General features: G+C 61.1%; 1 protein-coding gene across 1 annotated transcript; it reads right to left on the bottom strand.

The window, feature by feature from the left end:
- Window positions 1-9390: 9390 nt before the first annotated feature.
- On the bottom strand, window positions 9391-14532 carry AK1 (adenylate kinase 1). Its single transcript, XM_084236763.1, has 6 exons — window positions 14470-14532; window positions 12958-12993; window positions 12661-12824; window positions 11839-11955; window positions 9864-10055; window positions 9391-9597 (listed from the first exon to the last, which is right to left on the bottom strand). Exons 1-6 carry the CDS (start codon window positions 14474-14476, stop codon window positions 9529-9531), a joined length of 585 nt encoding a protein of 194 aa, XP_084092889.1. The 5' UTR covers window positions 14477-14532; the 3' UTR covers window positions 9391-9528.
- Window positions 14533-16319: the final 1787 nt, after the last annotated feature.

Below are 16319 nucleotides of genomic sequence, written 5' to 3'. Positions count from 1 at the left end.
CTGAGGGGGCGGCCGAGGGGTCAGGAGAAGTGGGCACAGGGCCAGGCCCGGGGGCGCTGGCCTGTGGACGAGCAGGAGGGGGTGCTGGGCTCCGGTGGACAACGGCGTCTGTCCTGGCCTGTGGGTGCAGATGGAGGCTGGGGTATGACCGGCAGCGGCGGGGAGCTCCTGGCTCATCCAGCCCAGCCGGGAGGCAGGAAACGCGCTTCCTTAGAGAAGGGGCCGGACCAGGCGGCCTGCCAAGCTGGGAGAGGAAGTGCCACAGGCTGTGTGGCTGGGTGGGGGGCCCTTGGGGGCGGGGAGCAAAGGGGGGGTGGAGGCAGTGGAGTGGGAGGGCCTAGGCTCCAGACTTGTCCCTCCACATCCCCACCCCAGCTTCTGCGGGACCGCTGGGTACAGGGGACATCTGGCAGCCCTGGGGAGGGGGACAGATAGAACCCCATCACCAGGCCCTGGCCCCCACGAAGGGATGTGTGGAACTCGGAGCCCAAGTGAATTCAGTGCTCCATTTTGCAGATGAGGAAACCGAGGCCCGATGTGAGACGTGGCCAAGACTGTGGGTTCAGATTCAAGCCCATCTTGCCGGGCACCACCGCTGCCTTCCATCCGTCCCGTATTATGCCGGCAGGGAAACTGAAGCCCAGGATAGGGACGGAACACCACGTTGGCACAGCATGGCAACTGGGGCTGAGGTCTCAGGGTCCAGAGAGAACCTACCCAGGCCACACATTTAGTGCCTGGCCCCTTCTAGGGGCACAAACATTAACAGCCCCAAATGAAGCAGGGGGAGCTTTGAAGGCATTTCTGACATCGATGACGTGGGTTCAGAATCCTGCTCCAATCTAAGAGACCTTGGGAAAGTCCCCTCAAAATTGGCACCCCTGTTCATAATGTGGGCACAGCCATGCCTGCCTTGGACTGTGGCAAGGTTTCCAAGGGTCAGGGCAGGACACATGAGCCCTGGACCTGACATAGATAGTGCTCCCCATCAGTGCTCCCTGCAAGGCCCCAGCGAGGCCTGCCTCAGAACTGCCCCTTGTTCGTTCTGCAAATAGTAAGTGGCAACGATGTACCCGTCATGGGGGTGCCAAGGTCAGGCCCAAGGGAGTTGAAGAGGCAGCCTGAGCTGCTTGGAGGCCCTGGCATTCAGGCCAGGGGTGGGGGAAGGGAGGGGAAATCTAGGTGGGGAGGGAGAGCACGGGGCAAGGGGATGAGCCTAAGAAAGGTACAGAGGCAGGAAGTGGCCAGACCACCAGGGGACAAGCAGGGTGTGGTGGGGACAGGAAGCTTGGGGAGGCTGGCTCCGGCCCTGCTCAGTGAGGGCCCCCCCACAACCGCCAATGCCAAGACTTGGTCCTGAAGGCTGCGGGGAGTTGCCGTGGGCTTTGAAGCACAAAGTGCTGGTGGAGCTGGGCCTCGAGAAGGCCAGCTGGGCATGTGCTGGCGGGACCCGCAGGGGCAGAGCCAAGGGGCCTCTCTCTTTACACTTGTCCTGGGTCACAGATGGAGAAATGGAGGCCCAGGGAGGGAGAGGAAAACTGAGCCCTCCGTGACCCAAGGGAGCTCAGTGGGCGCTGACACGGGGGCAGGAAGGAGGGTGTGGCCCTTGAGTGGGCTCTGGGAGAAGGTTCATGAGCCCACCCTGCGGCTGCGGTGCCAGGTGTGGGTTACAGGAGACCCAGCCTCACCCAGCAGGCCGGGAAGGCGGTGACAGGCAGGGGGCCACCCTGGCAGCCTCAGAGAAGGGGGCAATGGGCATGGAGAGGCCAAGGGTGACTTAAAAGGGGGTTGGAGGGGGCTTATAAGTTCTCCCCAGGCCCCCCTTCTCCACAGGGTCTGTGGCCTGGGGCCGAAATCTCCCTGTGCACCAGGCCCCGCCCTAGGCGTTCACCTTATCAGCTCCCAATCCATTAAACCAGCAGCCACCCCCAGCAGCCACCCCTCCATTAAACCCTTGCCACAGGAGGCCCCCAAGACTCCCCGAGGCTTAAGTGACCGCAGCCCGAAACTGGAGACTCCATGGCTGCCTGGCTCCAGGTTCAGCTTCTTCTCTCTGCCACCACCTGAGCTGACTTGGAGAGGACGGATGTCACCCGGGCTGTGGCTGTCACAGGGTGAGGGGGTTGCTGTCCACAGTGGGTGTCAGGTGCCCAGAACCACAACAGGGACCCCATCCAAACTGTCCTCCTTGCCTCTCCCCTCCACGCTGCTCCACTCACCCACCCGCCTTCTAGACAGCTCTGCAAAGCCGAGAAGCTGCAGCCAGATGCAGGGAGGACTCCCAGGAGCCACCAGGGAGGGGCAGCCCCCGGGGCCTGTGGCCTAGGTCCCAGAGAACTCATGGAGGAGGGAAGAGATGGGGACCCTAGGGGTGGAGAGGCGATCACGGGCAGCTCCCACGGCAGCCTGGGCCTCCCGTCCCTCCCCCCTCGTGTGGGGTGGCGCAGTGTGCAATTGACTAGAAGCCCCTCGCGGACAGGCATTCAGATGCCCCTTCACCATCGTGTCCCCAGCACAGAGCTCAGGACACTTGGGCTGGGCCTTGAGATGCGCTTACTGTCCATAAGCACGAGGTGCCCCTGAAGTGAGGCAAGGACGGGGATCATGAAAGCACAGGGAAACTGAGGCACGGGGAAGGTCTTGCCTCTGTTCCCAGCACACATGGTCAGTCCCCAGTTGGGCCGTCTGTCCCTGGGGTGGTGTGCACCGGGGGTAGACCTCGGGTTAGCTGCGCTCTGTCCGTCCCCCCGGATGTGCTCTCTGTTCCGATGGACACGTCTACCCACCCCCACGGGCCAGAGAGAGGGGGAGGGTTCGTTCTTCCAGACACTTCCCTGCAGGGTCACTGTAAATTGGCGACCTCCCTCCGCTGAAGGCCACAACCCTGACCAGGGCCATGTCCATGCGGCCCATCAGTCCCCGAGGGGTCAGAGCCCTCACTGCTGACAGCTCTGGGTCTGTCCCGGGTCCTGTCCGGGTTGTGCCCTGGGGTTCGGCACGGGCCCCTGTGCTTTCCCGACACCCTGCTCACACCTGTGTAAACAGATCGTCCACTGCGCTGCCCCCACTGTCCCCCTGGAGCGTGCCATCTGTTTCCTGCGGGGGCTCTGTCTGCCGCAGGCGTTTTCAGGGGCCGCCTAGCCACACGCCAGAGACACGTGGCCCCTCCTTGGCCCGGCCCCACAGCAGGCAGGTGGGGAATCTGCTCTGGCCGGCGGGTGGTGGGGCTGCAGGAAGGGACAGAGCACGTCGACTGTTGGCCCAAGGCCACTGGAGGAATTTTAGACGGCCCCCAGGGGCCCCCCAGGAGGCTGTCTGTCTCCAGCACCGGCCTGGAGCCAGGGGCTGAGAACAGCAGGACCGGATCCACACAGGCTTGGGAGAAAGTGAGTTCAGGGGAGAGTGAGCACTGAACTGGGAGTCATGGTGTCAGGCTCTGCCCCACACTGGCCAGGTCTTTCCTATCCTGGGTCTCAGTTTCCTCATCTGCACAATGTGAACAGAGGCAGCCTGCTGGCCGGGAGGAGCCGCAAACCCAGGACAAGAATCGAACCAGCCACCATTCTACATTCACCCGGCTTGTGCCAAGGGCTACCTCCAGCCACCTGTGTACCAGAGGTCATCACAGCCAGATTTATAGAGGAGGAACCTGCAGCTCTGGTGTACACGGCCACAGGGCTGAGGAGAAGCAAAAGGATCATAAACCTGGGCCCGTCCTTCCTCCCTTGGCTTCCAGAACATTCCATCCTGTTTTCCTCCCACCTCCCTGGTCACCTCACCTATTTCTTTCCTGGCTTCTCTGCACCCCCCTACGCTCAGACCCTATCTTCTCTCCTCTGTCACCCTCACCCTAGAGGTGTCCTCAGATCTCCCTGGCTGTGACATTGTGCCTTGGAGTAAAGCCTGGGACTCAGTTAACCGAGAAAATGTTTCTGAGTCCGTCTCTGCCTCGAGGCTGTGCATCTGCCCTCTTCGGTCTTCTTTCAGATGCTGAGTCTGGACCCCTCTTGTGACTCAGCAAGTCAATGCCTTAGATCTTTGCTACTCCCAATGGGGTCTGACCGTTCTCCTGGGGGCGTCTCTCAGCCCTGCCCCCCACCTCCTGAATTAGAGCCTACGTTTAATCAAGATGCCCGGAGCATTCCTGTGCACATTAAAATTTGAGCTGTGCCCCGACCCAGACCAACAGCTGTAGATTCCATCCACCCTTGTGGGGGACTCCGAGTCTTCATCTCCCCCAGCTCTGTCCCCAGACTCCAGGCTCTGGGTGGCAAACGGCATCTCAGACAGCGCGAGACTCAAACCCGGCTCTAGGTCCTCTGCCAGGTGCTCCTGCCTCAGTCTCTCCATCTCACACCCCGACAGCTCCCTCTTCTAGCTGCCCAAGCCTCAGGTCGGCCTTGACAGTCTCTCTTACACCCCTCATCTCACAATGTTACACCCCTCACAAGCAATGTTGTGGCTCCTCCCCCAATTCCCACTGTTTGGAGGGTTCGCAGCACTCCACGGCCACCCCCTGGTCCAGGCCACCCGTACCTCTCGGGATATTGCAGTCGCCTCCTCACTGAGCCCTACTCACCTCCACCCTCATCCCCCACCCATTCTGTGCACCATTAAAGGGACCCATGAGGACAAGGACCGCGCTCCGCTCCGAGTAAAAGCCGGAGCCCCCTCCTGCGTCTCCTCTCCCATCCCCCCTATTTCCCCTCTTTGCTCGCTCCAGCCACACTGGCCTCCTTGCTGGTGCTGGAATGTGCCCAGCACATGTCCACCTCAGGGCCTTTGCACTTGCTGCTTCCTCTAAAAACACTCTCCCCTTGGAGACCTGCTTCTCATCCATTTGATCCTCGGAGATCAACGGCCCGTGGTCAGGGAGGCCTCCCCTGACCGTCACGTTTAAAATAGTTCTCCCCTCCCGCCCTCCGGCGCACGCGTCACCCTCCGGTTCCCCATCCATGGCCTTGTTTCGTCTGTCCCCCTCTCTAGAGCAGAAGTTCCATGCGTGTAAGGGCCTCGCTTCCTTTGCTGCTGCCCTGTCGCCAGACTGGAGCCTGGCAGGCGCTGAGAGAATGGATGGATGTGCTGAACCCAGACCTGCGGTTTCAGAGACTGTGGTTCCGAGTGCCAGGGTGTGGGTGTTGGGGTATTCTGAGCCCAGGGCAGGGTCTCTAAAGAAGACTGGCTCCCAAGGTTTGTCCCCAGAGTCAGTGGTCCCCCAGACTCTGCTCAGTTCTAAGGAGCAAAGTCTCTGTCCATTCTTCTGGCTCCTTCCCTGCCCTGCAGGGTCAAGGCAGAGTCCTGTACCCAAGGCCTGCAGATCCTGGGCAAAGCTGGCCTTGCAGGTAAACCACTTCCAAAGGCCTGAAGGGCCCACAAGAGCTAGTCAGAGGCAGAATTCCACTGGGCCAGCATTCTAGAATCTGAGTTGTAAGGGCTCTGAGTTCACAGAAAGGGAAACTAAGGCCCAAGAGGCGAGGCTCACACAGCACTCCATGAGCCAATGAGGGCAATGCAGACAGGAGGCCCTGCACCTCTAGAACCCCAGGACAGGGTCCAGCCTACGCCCCTCCCTCCCTGTGTGGCCTGGCGCATGCCATACCACCTCTCTGGGCCTGCTCCCCCAGCGAGGAAGCCCTGTGCTAGCAGGCCTGCATGTCCAGTCTTATCCCGGCCCCCACCCCCCAAAGCCCCCCCACAGTGGAGCCGCCAGGCCTTCCTGTTTACTCCAGGCCCCTCTCGCGGCTGGGAGGCGACAGCCTTGGCCTCCTCTGCCTCCCGCTTCCTTCCTCTCCCACTTCAGAGCCTCCGGCCAGGCCCTCAGGGTCCCCGAGGCCAAGACTTAGGGGCACAGTCCAGGGGGGCATCTGAGGCCATCACTACAGCAGGGCCCACCCAGGAGCCAACTCTGGAAGCCCAAGGGTGTAAAGGCACCCCACCATCGCCCTGGCGGGTTAGAACATACAGCTCCTTGAGACCAGCGGGCTGCCTGGGGTGTCCCACAGTCAGGAAGCGCCACACCCACCTCTTGGCCCACCAGTAGGGGATGAGCATCCTCACTCTAGAGGTGCCCCTTCCTCCCCACCCCCTCCCCTGGCTCCTATCACCAAGGGAAGCCACCAGGCCTCAGGGCCCAACCCAGACCTACTAAATCAGAGTCAGCCTTTTAGCTCTAAGAAGCTGTATCTGGTTTAAAACCCAAACAAGAGGGCCTCCCCGGTGGCGCAGCGGTTGAGCGCTGGGTTGCGAAGCTGCCCGCGGCCTCTGCGGTGCCGGTTCGATCCCCGGCTGCTCCCCGGCCACCGGAGGAGGGTCCCACATGGCGCGCAGACCTCTCCTGCCGCCCGCTGCTCCCCTCAGCAGTGTACTTCGGTCCTTCTGCCTGCTCTGCTCCCCGCTCTGGCTCTGGTGAATTCTCTCACCCTCCCGCGCTTCTGACTGTACCCAGTGCATGTATAAACAAAACAAACAAACAAATAAAACATGCCTCTATTAAAAAAAAACAAAACAAACAAGAGGACCTCCCTGGTGGCGCAGGCGGTTGAGCGCAGCGCTGTGAAGCTGTCCTCAGCCTCTGCAGTGTAGGTTCGAGCAACCCACATGGCACAGCAGACCTCTCCTGCCTCGCCCGCTGCTCCCCTCAGCAGTGTATTTCATCAGTCTGCCTGTTCTGTTCCCCGCTCTGTCTCTGGTGAGTCCTCTCACCTCCCCGCACATTTGGCTTGTAACCCGGTTCTTGTATAAATAAATAAATAAATCTTTAAAATAAATAAGTACTTTGTCCAGGGCCTCCCTGGTGGCACAAGGGGTTAAGACACAATCTATGAAGCTATCTGTAGCCTCTGCAGCAGAAGTTCGATCCCCTGGCCAGGTTGCTGCCCGCATGGTGTAGCAGACCTCTCCTGACTTGCCCGCTGCTCTCCTCAGCAGTGTATTTCAGTACATCTGCCTTTTTATAAGTAAATACAAGTCTTTTAAAAATAAATAAATAAGGCCTCCCTCGTGGCGCAAGGAGTAAACACCGCAACTACGAAGCAAACCGCAGCCTCTGCAGCACGAGTTCGATCCCTGGCCTGCTAGGGAGCAACCCACATGGCGCAGCAGACCTCTCCTGTCTCGCCTGCTGCTCCCCTCAGCAGTGTATTTCAGTCAGTCTGCCTGTTCTGCTCCCCACTCTGTCTCTGGTGAGTCTTCTCACCCACCCCCCCACCCCCGCATCTCTGGCCTGTACCCCAGCTCTTGTATGCATAAATAAATCAATCTTTAAAATAAATAAATAAATAATACATAAATAAATACTTTGGCCAAATAGGGTGACAATGAAGTATGGGAAAAGGTTCCCAACTATATAACGTTGATGAAGGGTGGGTGGGTGGGAGATCATTATATTATTTCCTCCAACCTTTAGTTCATTCGTAAGTTTTCCTTTAAAAACAAAACTCTCTTTGAGCCTCCCATTGCCCTGAGCACAAAAAGTAGATACTGGGGTAGGCGGTCAAGGCCCTGAGAGGTGGGCCCTGCCCTCTCCCAGGCTCCGCTCTCAACTCCCCACCTCCCCTAGGCACCTGCACATCCCAGTGCCCCGCCGACCTCACTCAACTGCCCTGTTCGCCTCTGAGACGCCGCCGCAGAGCTGTTGCCTCTGCCTTTCCATGGTCTCTGTCTCTGGCTGAACTCCAAGGCCTCCTCAAAGCCCCATCACAGCTTCAGCTCAAGGACGCTCCTGCCACCAGGGGGCCTCTGAGCTCTGTGCCCTGAGCTGCCCAGATCTGGTCTCAGGGGAGCAGGTCTGATGGCATCTTGCACCCCGGGGTCCCCACTATGCAGAGAGCCACACTGCAGAGGCCAGAGGCTCAGAGCCTGTGTTGCCGGCACCGCAGACCAAACGGACAAACGTCGGTGCAAGGAAACCCTCAAAGCAAGGTCCACGGTGGCGAGGATGGAGGGGGTGATGGGAGCTTTTAAACTTTCTGTTTTTTTTCCAAGCTGTTGTTTTTAAAGTGATTCTGCAATGCATAGTTTGGAGCAACTTAGGTTTTCATAAACTGGGACGCAGCTGAATTAGAGAAGCTGGAATTAAAACAGTCGAGAGAAGGGTGACAATTTTGTCAGAAGGATTTCTCCAGCTCTGCCACCTTCGGGTGCGCTTCCCTCTGATCCTCAGACAACCCCAGACACCAGCGCGGGTGAGTGTGAGTGTGTATATGATAGCTGTGACACAGAGACCCCAAGGTAGGAGGCCCCAGAGCAAGTTGTGGGTTCCAGGCACTTCCCTTTTGGCCTGGGGAGCAGAGGGACCAGCTGCAGAGGCCCCCTGACACCCCATCCTGCATGGCGCTGCTGTCTCCTACCTGCCCCGCACTAGCATTTATTTATTTTGTGCTCTCTTTCCAATAGACTCACCCTTCATAACTTAAATATGTTTATTTTAAAGGAAAATTTCCATAACTAATGTAAATGGAAAACCAGCCGCATTTGCCAGAAGTAGAAGGGGACACGGAACCCAGAGTGGCTGCCATCACCCCACAAGGGACTTTGAACTGCTGAAGGCTCTCTTGGCCCTACAGGGAACCAGCTGTGCCATGACGCGGTGTCAAGGACACATGAACCCCAAGTGGAGTCTTTCTCAGTGATGAGGCCAAAGTGGGAAAGAGGACAGATTGGGGATCCGGCACCCCCACTCCTGCACACCCTGGGAGGCTGCTCCCACCCCCACAGGTGTGGCAACTGACAACTCGCACCCCTTGCCGGGTGTTGTCATCCCAACCTTGGGGGTCAAATGGGGACACCAAGCTTAATTCAGATTCAGAAGTGGGTTCAGGAAGGGCAGCTGTGACCAGAGGAGCTCCTGCACCTCATCTCCCCAGGGAGACCCCGGCCCCGATGGTGACCACCTCATCCCCACCAAGCTCAAGGCCTTTTCAGATCCTCAGAGCTTCTTGCACCAAGAAGGTAAATTTGCTGCCCACTCAGCTGCCTGGCGTGTGCGCCCTCACTCCTAGGAGGCCCCCAAGCCCCAGGCCCCAGCAGGCGTAGGCACAGAGAACACACTCAGAGAGATGAGGGATCAAGGTCACCCCAAGATGATGTAGAGGAGCCCAGGCGGGGGCCTGGCTCGGCCTGATCATGATTCCCCAAGAGCTAGAGAGCTGCCTCCGTCTCCCTGAACCCCCAGGGCTGGCCTGGCACGGACCCAGCACACACGGAGTAAGGAAGGGCCTGGGTCTTCCACCAGACCTAGGGGAGGGTGCGGAGGGGGCCTGCGGAGCCGGGAGGACGGGGTGGGGGGGCAGGCTGGGGACTCCCACCATACCACATGAGTCAACTCCAGTGGAAGCAAAGAAAAAGGAGTAAAACCGAACGTCCTTGGAAATTCCTTTAGTGTTCAGCTGTCCATGGAAACAGGATAAAGCGGCTTCCTCTGTCTGTGTTCCAGCCGGGCAGGGTGGAGGCCCGGAGCTCAGGCCAGGATGCCCCAGTCAGGACAGGGATGAGGCGGGGCTCCGAGCTGAGGAAGGGGCTCCAGCCAGACTACTTGAGGGCGTCCAGGTGGGTGCAGACCTGGGTGAAGACACTGTCCACGGAGCCTTCTGCGTTGACCTGCGGGGAGACAGGCCTTGAGGGTGGAGCCCCCGTGGGGAGCCAGGCGGCCCGCAGGCCAGGGGATGACTCCCGCAGAGCCCAGCCAGAGTGGACGGCACCCCTTGGAGAGCCAGCAGGGAAACCAAGGCCTGGAGCCGAGGGCAGACTTGAGGTCACAGCCATTTGCGGCTGGGCCAGCAAACACACAGCTTCCCCAGGGCCCCTGGGCTGGGGTTGGGGGGGTCCCCCAGCGCCCTCCCCGCCCCGGCCAGCAGGGGGCGCACCTTGCGCACGATGCCGCGCTTCTCGTAGAAGGCGATCACGGGCTCCGTGGCCTTGTAGTAGGTCTCCAGCCGCTTCTTGATGGTTTCCTCGTTGTCGTCCACCCGCCCGCTGGTCTCCCCGCGCTTCAGGAGCCGCTGGGTCATGGTCTCGGGGCCCGCGTCCACGTACAGCAGCAGCGTGGGCTGCCCGATCTGCGGGCGGCGCGCGGTCACCGGCGCCCAGACCCGCTCGGGCCGCGAGAGCCCGCGGGGCCGCCCGGGGACCTTCCCACGCAGCCCCGGCCCTGCCCTGCCCTGCCCAGACCTTCGCGGCCGCCCCGTATCTCCAGGGGGGCCCACCTCCTGGCCCCCCGCACCCCACAGCTCCCTGCAGCCTGGACCCCAAGCCGCGTTCTCTAGGGACGAGCTCCCGGGCGCGGCCCTCCGGCCCCTTTCCTTGCCCTGGAGCCGGGCTCTGAGCCCCTGGGCGCTCCCTGACCTCTCCCGGCCAGGCCAGGGCCCTGCGGGCAGGCGCACAGCTGACTCGCCCCTAGGGCTGAGCTTGGGGTGAGGGGCTCTGCGCGCTGGGGAGCGGGGGTCTAAGCAAAGTCACTGTGGCTGGAACAAGCACTGCACCCCGGGATGACTTGGAGGGGGGAGACCCGCAACCTGCTCTCCTTCAGTGGGGCCCTGGCACCCCCTGGTGTCCACAGCCCAGAAGACCAGGCGGTGGGACCCGGGGCCAAACCCGCTGCCAGAGGCTGAGCTGGTCCGCCCTCGCCCTCGGCTGGGGACTTTCATTAACCCTGTTTTCTGATGCAGCCGTGAGGCTCGCAGGGACACCTCACAGCGAGTGCACGGGGGTCAGGATAGGATGTGCCCTGGGGCCGCCTGGCATTTGACCACAGGGTCCACGTCTTCCGTGGAAGCCCAGCCAGCCACCATTTCACACATAGGGAAACTGAGGTCTTGCAGCCACTTAGTGGTCAAAAAATACAGTCTAAAGTGACGGAAACCTAAAGGCGGCGCTAGCCTCACAGAAGTGGAAGTAGGGGTGGAGGTGTGGTCCTGCCCCAGGACTGCTGGGACGTGCCGTCCTCCCTGCAAGGCCTGGAAGCAATCACTCCAAGAAGTCCCCCCAGAGCCCCCCACCCACCCTTGCTGCCTCTCCCTACTGGGCACATGTAGGCCCATCTGGACGGCCGGTGACACCAGACGCATGGGTGCGCACGTGTGCATCCCCACGTACAGGGCATTGTACACATGTGCATGCATGCATACTGCCAGGCACATGGCACACATATGCGTGCCGTGTGCACATGCCTGTGGCTCCCACACTCACATCGCTGTCCGTGTCTGTGCCCCGTGTGCGTGCTTATTTGCTGTGTGCATGCGTGTGCTTGGGGAAGGGGCCCGACAGGCACCTGCTCGCGGAAGCTCAGACCCCTCATCCTCAAAGGTCCACTCTTTCCAGCCAGACTTCCTGCAGCTCCCCGAAGGAGACAGATCCCCCTCCCCAGCACAGCCTGCCGCATCCAGGCCACCTGCCTGCTCCAGCTGCCCCACATATCCCTGTACCCCACACCAGCAGGACCCTCCCAGTCCTGCCCATGCTCTTTCTGGCCTGTCTGACCATGTGTTTATGGGGTGCAAGCTCCACTCTTGAGGGATGCATTCTCTCTAATCCCCCTACTGCCCCTTAAGGCAGCTGTGGCCTTTCTCTCCCCATTTTTCAGGCGGGGACACTGAGGTTCAAGGAGGCAGAATGAGGAGAGCTAGAGGCCTCCAGTGGCTGGGCGGGAACCCGAAGCCATGCACCTCCCAGCCCAGTGCTTCCTCTTCATCTAGACTTTTCTTCTGGAAAAGAAAGACTGTCTGGCCAGACAGTCTTCCCTGGAGCCTTAACATGCCTCTCGTTCTCCAGCCCCCACCCCCACCATCCTTCCATCTTGCCGGGCACCCCACACCACAGGCCCCCACTAAGCTTGCTCCTTACCCTTCGCTCAAACTCCTCCCCCTGCTGCACCTCCCGAGGGTAGCCGTCGATCAGGAAGCCTTTGGAAGAATCTACCTTGGCCAGCATGGCGTCTCGGAGCATGTCCAACACCGTTTCCTGGGGACAAGGAGGGATGATGGGGCCATGAACCCCCTTCTGGGGCGCTGCGTGTGCTGGCCCCATGGCCTGCGTGGCCTCTGACCTCTGGCCTTGACACAGACAATCCCAACAAGCCTCCCTCTCAGGAAGCCTTCTCTGAAAGGTGCCGACTTTGATCAATCCTTCAAGCCCTTCACTTCTTCATTCATTCATTCTTTCAACAGTATCGCCTGAGCCCTCCTCCAGCCAGCTCCTGTCCTGGCCCTGAGGACGTGGCAGGTCTCCATGCTGTCAGGAGGCCCACAGACAATTGCACAAGTGATTTATCCAGGTTGTATGAGCAAAGAAGCGGGGTGACTGGCATATAAAATTGGGGGACAGGGTCTTAGCCAAAAGCTGAGCAGCCAGGAAAGTCCGAAAGCTGAGGAGGAAAGAACATTCCAGGCAGGAAGGAGTGTGACGAGTATGAGCGACAGGAAGGCCAGGGTGCTGGGGGACAGAGAGCTGGGGGAGTGGGCAGCCTGGGACTGCAGGGGTTGGCAGGCCACGGGTCCGAGGTTCTTGGGCGCCTCTGGGAGGAACTTTTTGCCAAGAGTATTGGGGACCCATCAGGGGCTTCAGAGCCAGGGAAGACCACGGTCAGCCTCGCTTGGCATCCTGCCGGCTGGTGCCCACTCGGGACCACCGTCGCCCCTGCCCCCCACCCTGCCGGGGCCCACTCACCAGCGGCACCAGCTGCCCCTTCTCCATGATCTCAGACAGCATCTTGCCCCTGGCCGAGCCAGAGCTGACCTCCGCCCGCAGGAGGTCCCCGCTGGAGAGGTGGGTGTAGCCGTACTTCTCGACAATCTTCTCACACTGGGTGCCCTTCCCCGAGCCGGGCCCGCCTGCAAGCGCCCGCCCGTTCAGAAGCCCAGCAGGGACAGTCTGCCAGGGCCACCCAGCCGAGGAGGGGCGGAGCTCAGGGTGCAGCCCCAGGCCCGGGCTCCCGCCCCGCTGTCACCCCCGCCTTGGACTCACCCACCACAAAGATGATCTTGGTTTTCTTCAGCTTCTCTGCGGGAGAGAAAAGGGGGAGCAGAGTCAGCCACTTGCCTGACACAGCCAGAGCAGCTCTGGAGCCTCCGGCCCGTGCTGGGCCCCGGCAGGGGGGTGGACACGCCGTACGCTCCTGTCAGGGGACGGGCGAGTCGGAGCCCAGAGTGAGTTCTGATGGGCTTCCAGGCAGAGGGACCAGCAGAGGCCGCAGGCTCGACACAGGCTGTGGGGGTGACTCTGGGGGACTGAGATGCCCACCCTCCCGGCCCCTCCCTGTGGAGGTGGGGCCTCCTCGGGGGTCACCTCTGGCCCTAGTGTCTTGTGCATCTTGGGTTCCAGACGAGCAGCAGCTCCCCATGGTTCCGTTCCACAGAGGCCCCGACCCTTCCCCTCCCAGGCCCTGGCCCTGCCCATCGCCGGCCTCTCCTGGGCGGTGCGTGTGGAGTTGGCGACCACAACATCTGTTGCCCTGGAGATGGTTGCCAGGGAGGAGGGCTGCGGTGGGCACATGGAACCAGGGCCCAGAGGGCTGAGGAGCCAAGCTCTGCCTTGCCAGCCCCTAGAACTCAGTCAGATGGCAGTCCCGCCAGGCAGGGGACCCGGGGCCTAGAGAGGCGGGGGCCTGCCCCGGGGGTGCCTGGAACGGGAACGTGGGGTCCTTTTCCCTGACTACCCAGCTTCCCCCTCTTCTGCAGAAATAGGCCCTCATCCGCGTGACCTCAGGAAACAATTCCCGGCCCCTCTTCCCTTCCCGCCCTGCCGAGAGGAGGTGGGCGCCGCAGCCCCTGGGGCCCTCCGGGCCTGTGCTGGACCCTTGTGGTGCTGGCAGAACCGCTTTTCCTGTGGGCCCCCTGAGCCTGCCTGCCTGTGATAAGCCCAGTTTGGGCCGAGGGAGGCGGCAGGCCAGCAGCAGTTCATGTGCAAGCCCCGGGGGTGGGAGAGTGACCGGCGGCTTCAGCCAGGCCCGCTGCAGCTTTAAGAGCTGCAGGCCCAGGCCCAACGCCAGGGATGGGATGGTGGTGCCACCAGGAGGTGGGCCAGCCAGTTCTCCGCCCACCCCATGTTTCTGTCCAGGTCCCAACCCAGAGGAGCCAGGAGGACTCAAGACATCCTCAAGGCCACCCCCACGGAATGCTGTGGAAACTGAGTCTCGGAGAGACGTAGGAACCTGCCTCCTCCTCGTGAGGCTCTCCGGGGACAGGCCTCCCCTGGCCAGAGAGGCAGGGGCTCGGCGCTATAAATACCAGCGCAGGAGGTGAGCGGCGAGGCCCTCCCCGGGAGCCTCGAGGAGGCCTCTCCGCTTCTAAAATTAAACATGGAGCTGGCACATCCCGGAGGGTGCGGAGGAAGATGCTGGGAGGGCCCCCAACAGGGCCCCTCCAGCAGCGCCAGAGCCTGCACCCCCTCCCCAGTGTCTCCAGAGAGCGTGCCCCCTTAACAGATGGGTACACCGAGGCATAGGCGGTGAGCAGGAAAGGAGCGCAGCCTCCGTACCTTCCATCCTGTCGAGTCCGGAGCTGAGTCAGCGTCTGCAAGACAAGGGCACCGGTGGGGAGAGAGCAGGGCAGCCGCTTCTTCTCCTCCAGGTTGCATGGGGTGTGTCAGGCTCTGAGGGGAGAGGGGCCACTGGGGCAGGGAAGGCCCAGGAGCCAGGTGACCTTGGAAATGTCACCTTTCCTCGGGGCCTCTGCTGCTCACCCCACAGCAGCCCAGCTCTTCTGGAGGGCAGCGGTGGGCAGCGGTGAGGGGCATAAACAGTGGCACCAGCACCTGCTGAGCTGCTCCCAGCCAGTCCCAGAGACAGGGTGTGGGTCCCAGGGGGCCCAGCACCTTGACAACACTCCCCAGGGCAGGAAGCGGGCTGCCCGAGGCAGGAGGCAGGCCCGAGCAGTGACGGTGGAGGTGAGCAGGAGGTGGGATGGGGTTTGAACCAGATGCCTGAAGGGACTCAGTGGGCCAAGGGGCTGCACTCAGGTGGACACAGCCAGGGGTCCCAGGCTCAACTTCCACCCCCCCAAAAATTCCCCCTCAACCCTGAGAACCTCGCTTCACTGGCTCCTCTTCGTCTTCCCTGAGTTTCCTGGGACCCCACGATGAGCTTCCATGTTGCCCTGGGGCCTCCCTCAGCCTCCCCATCGGTCTCTTCAGGGCTCAGCCTCCGCTCCCCGCCAGCCCTCCCCAAAGCCACCAGCCACTCTCACAGCCATTCTTTTTGACCCTTAACCCTTGACCCTCAGCCAGCATTCCTCCTGCCTGGGTCCTCTAGCCCAGGCCCTTAGTCCACCTAGGACACCCCTCCCTCCAGTCAGCCTCCCTTCCCAGCCCTATAAGTCCCAGGACAGGCCTGGAGGCCCAGCCATGCCCCAGTCAGCATGATGCCCTTCTCCCACACCCCGCCTCCACCCACACACCCCAAGCCTCTCTCTCCAGCCTGTGTCTCACCACCACTCTCTTGTTTTCGGTGAGGGGCCTGGCCATCTCTGTCAGAACAAGTCATTTGTCTGCTTAAAACCCCTCCGTGTGTAGCCCCCTCGGGTCCCCAAATAAAGCCTGGACCCCTTAACATAGTTAATAGAGCCCCGGTGATCTGGCTCTTGCCACCTCCTGCAGCCTTATCAGCTGTTGCTGGAAAAACTTGTAGCTCCTACACCCAGCACGATGGTGCCCCTGCTCCAGGCCCTGGCCAAAGCTGTACACAGTGCCTGGATACCTTTTCCCCAAGGTGCCTGCTTAGGTTGCAGTTTGGGTGTCTCCTCTTTCAGGAAGCCTTCCTGGGCTTTTCTCTTCACTGCCTTCTCTGAACTGTCCCTCCTTTAGCCCCCCTTGTCACATAACCCACACTATGCTGGACCTTTCTGTTGTACATCAGGCCTGTGTTCCCCACCCGGATCCTGGCTCCTGCTGAACACAGGGTTGGGGGATCTCCATGCTCAGTCGTCTTGGGAGGGAACTGAGACTTGGAGAATTGGAGAGAGTTGCTCCAGGACCTGGCTGGGGGTCAAACTTGGGCCTGTAATTTCTGCTGCTCTGGGGCTTAGTACCTAGAGGCCCTTAAGAAGCTTTGCTGTGGGCTCCTGGGGTTTGACTTGTAGCCTCTTTCCTGTTGGGTGTGCTGAAGGATGGGTAGGAGCTCCAAGGCCTCTCAGCAGCAGGTTGGAAGAGGGGAGGTCCCTAGCCGAGGGACAGCCTCGAGTGATGCCTTGAGGTGTAACCTCCATCCTGCTCTGCCCCACCCCCTCCCAGTAACCTAAACCCCACCATCCTGCTGGCACCTGACACTTCCTTGGTCCAAAATAACTTGGGCTGTAAGGAGGCCTCACAGAGGCCAGGGATCCAGGATGGAG

The sequence above is a fragment of the Talpa europaea genome (assembly GCF_964194135.1).
Source record: "Talpa europaea genome assembly, chromosome: 7".
NCBI lineage: Eukaryota > Metazoa > Chordata > Mammalia > Eulipotyphla > Talpidae > Talpa > Talpa europaea.
The sequence above is the reverse complement of the archived record's forward strand: the minus strand, read 5'-3'. Positions and strand labels throughout refer to the sequence as shown.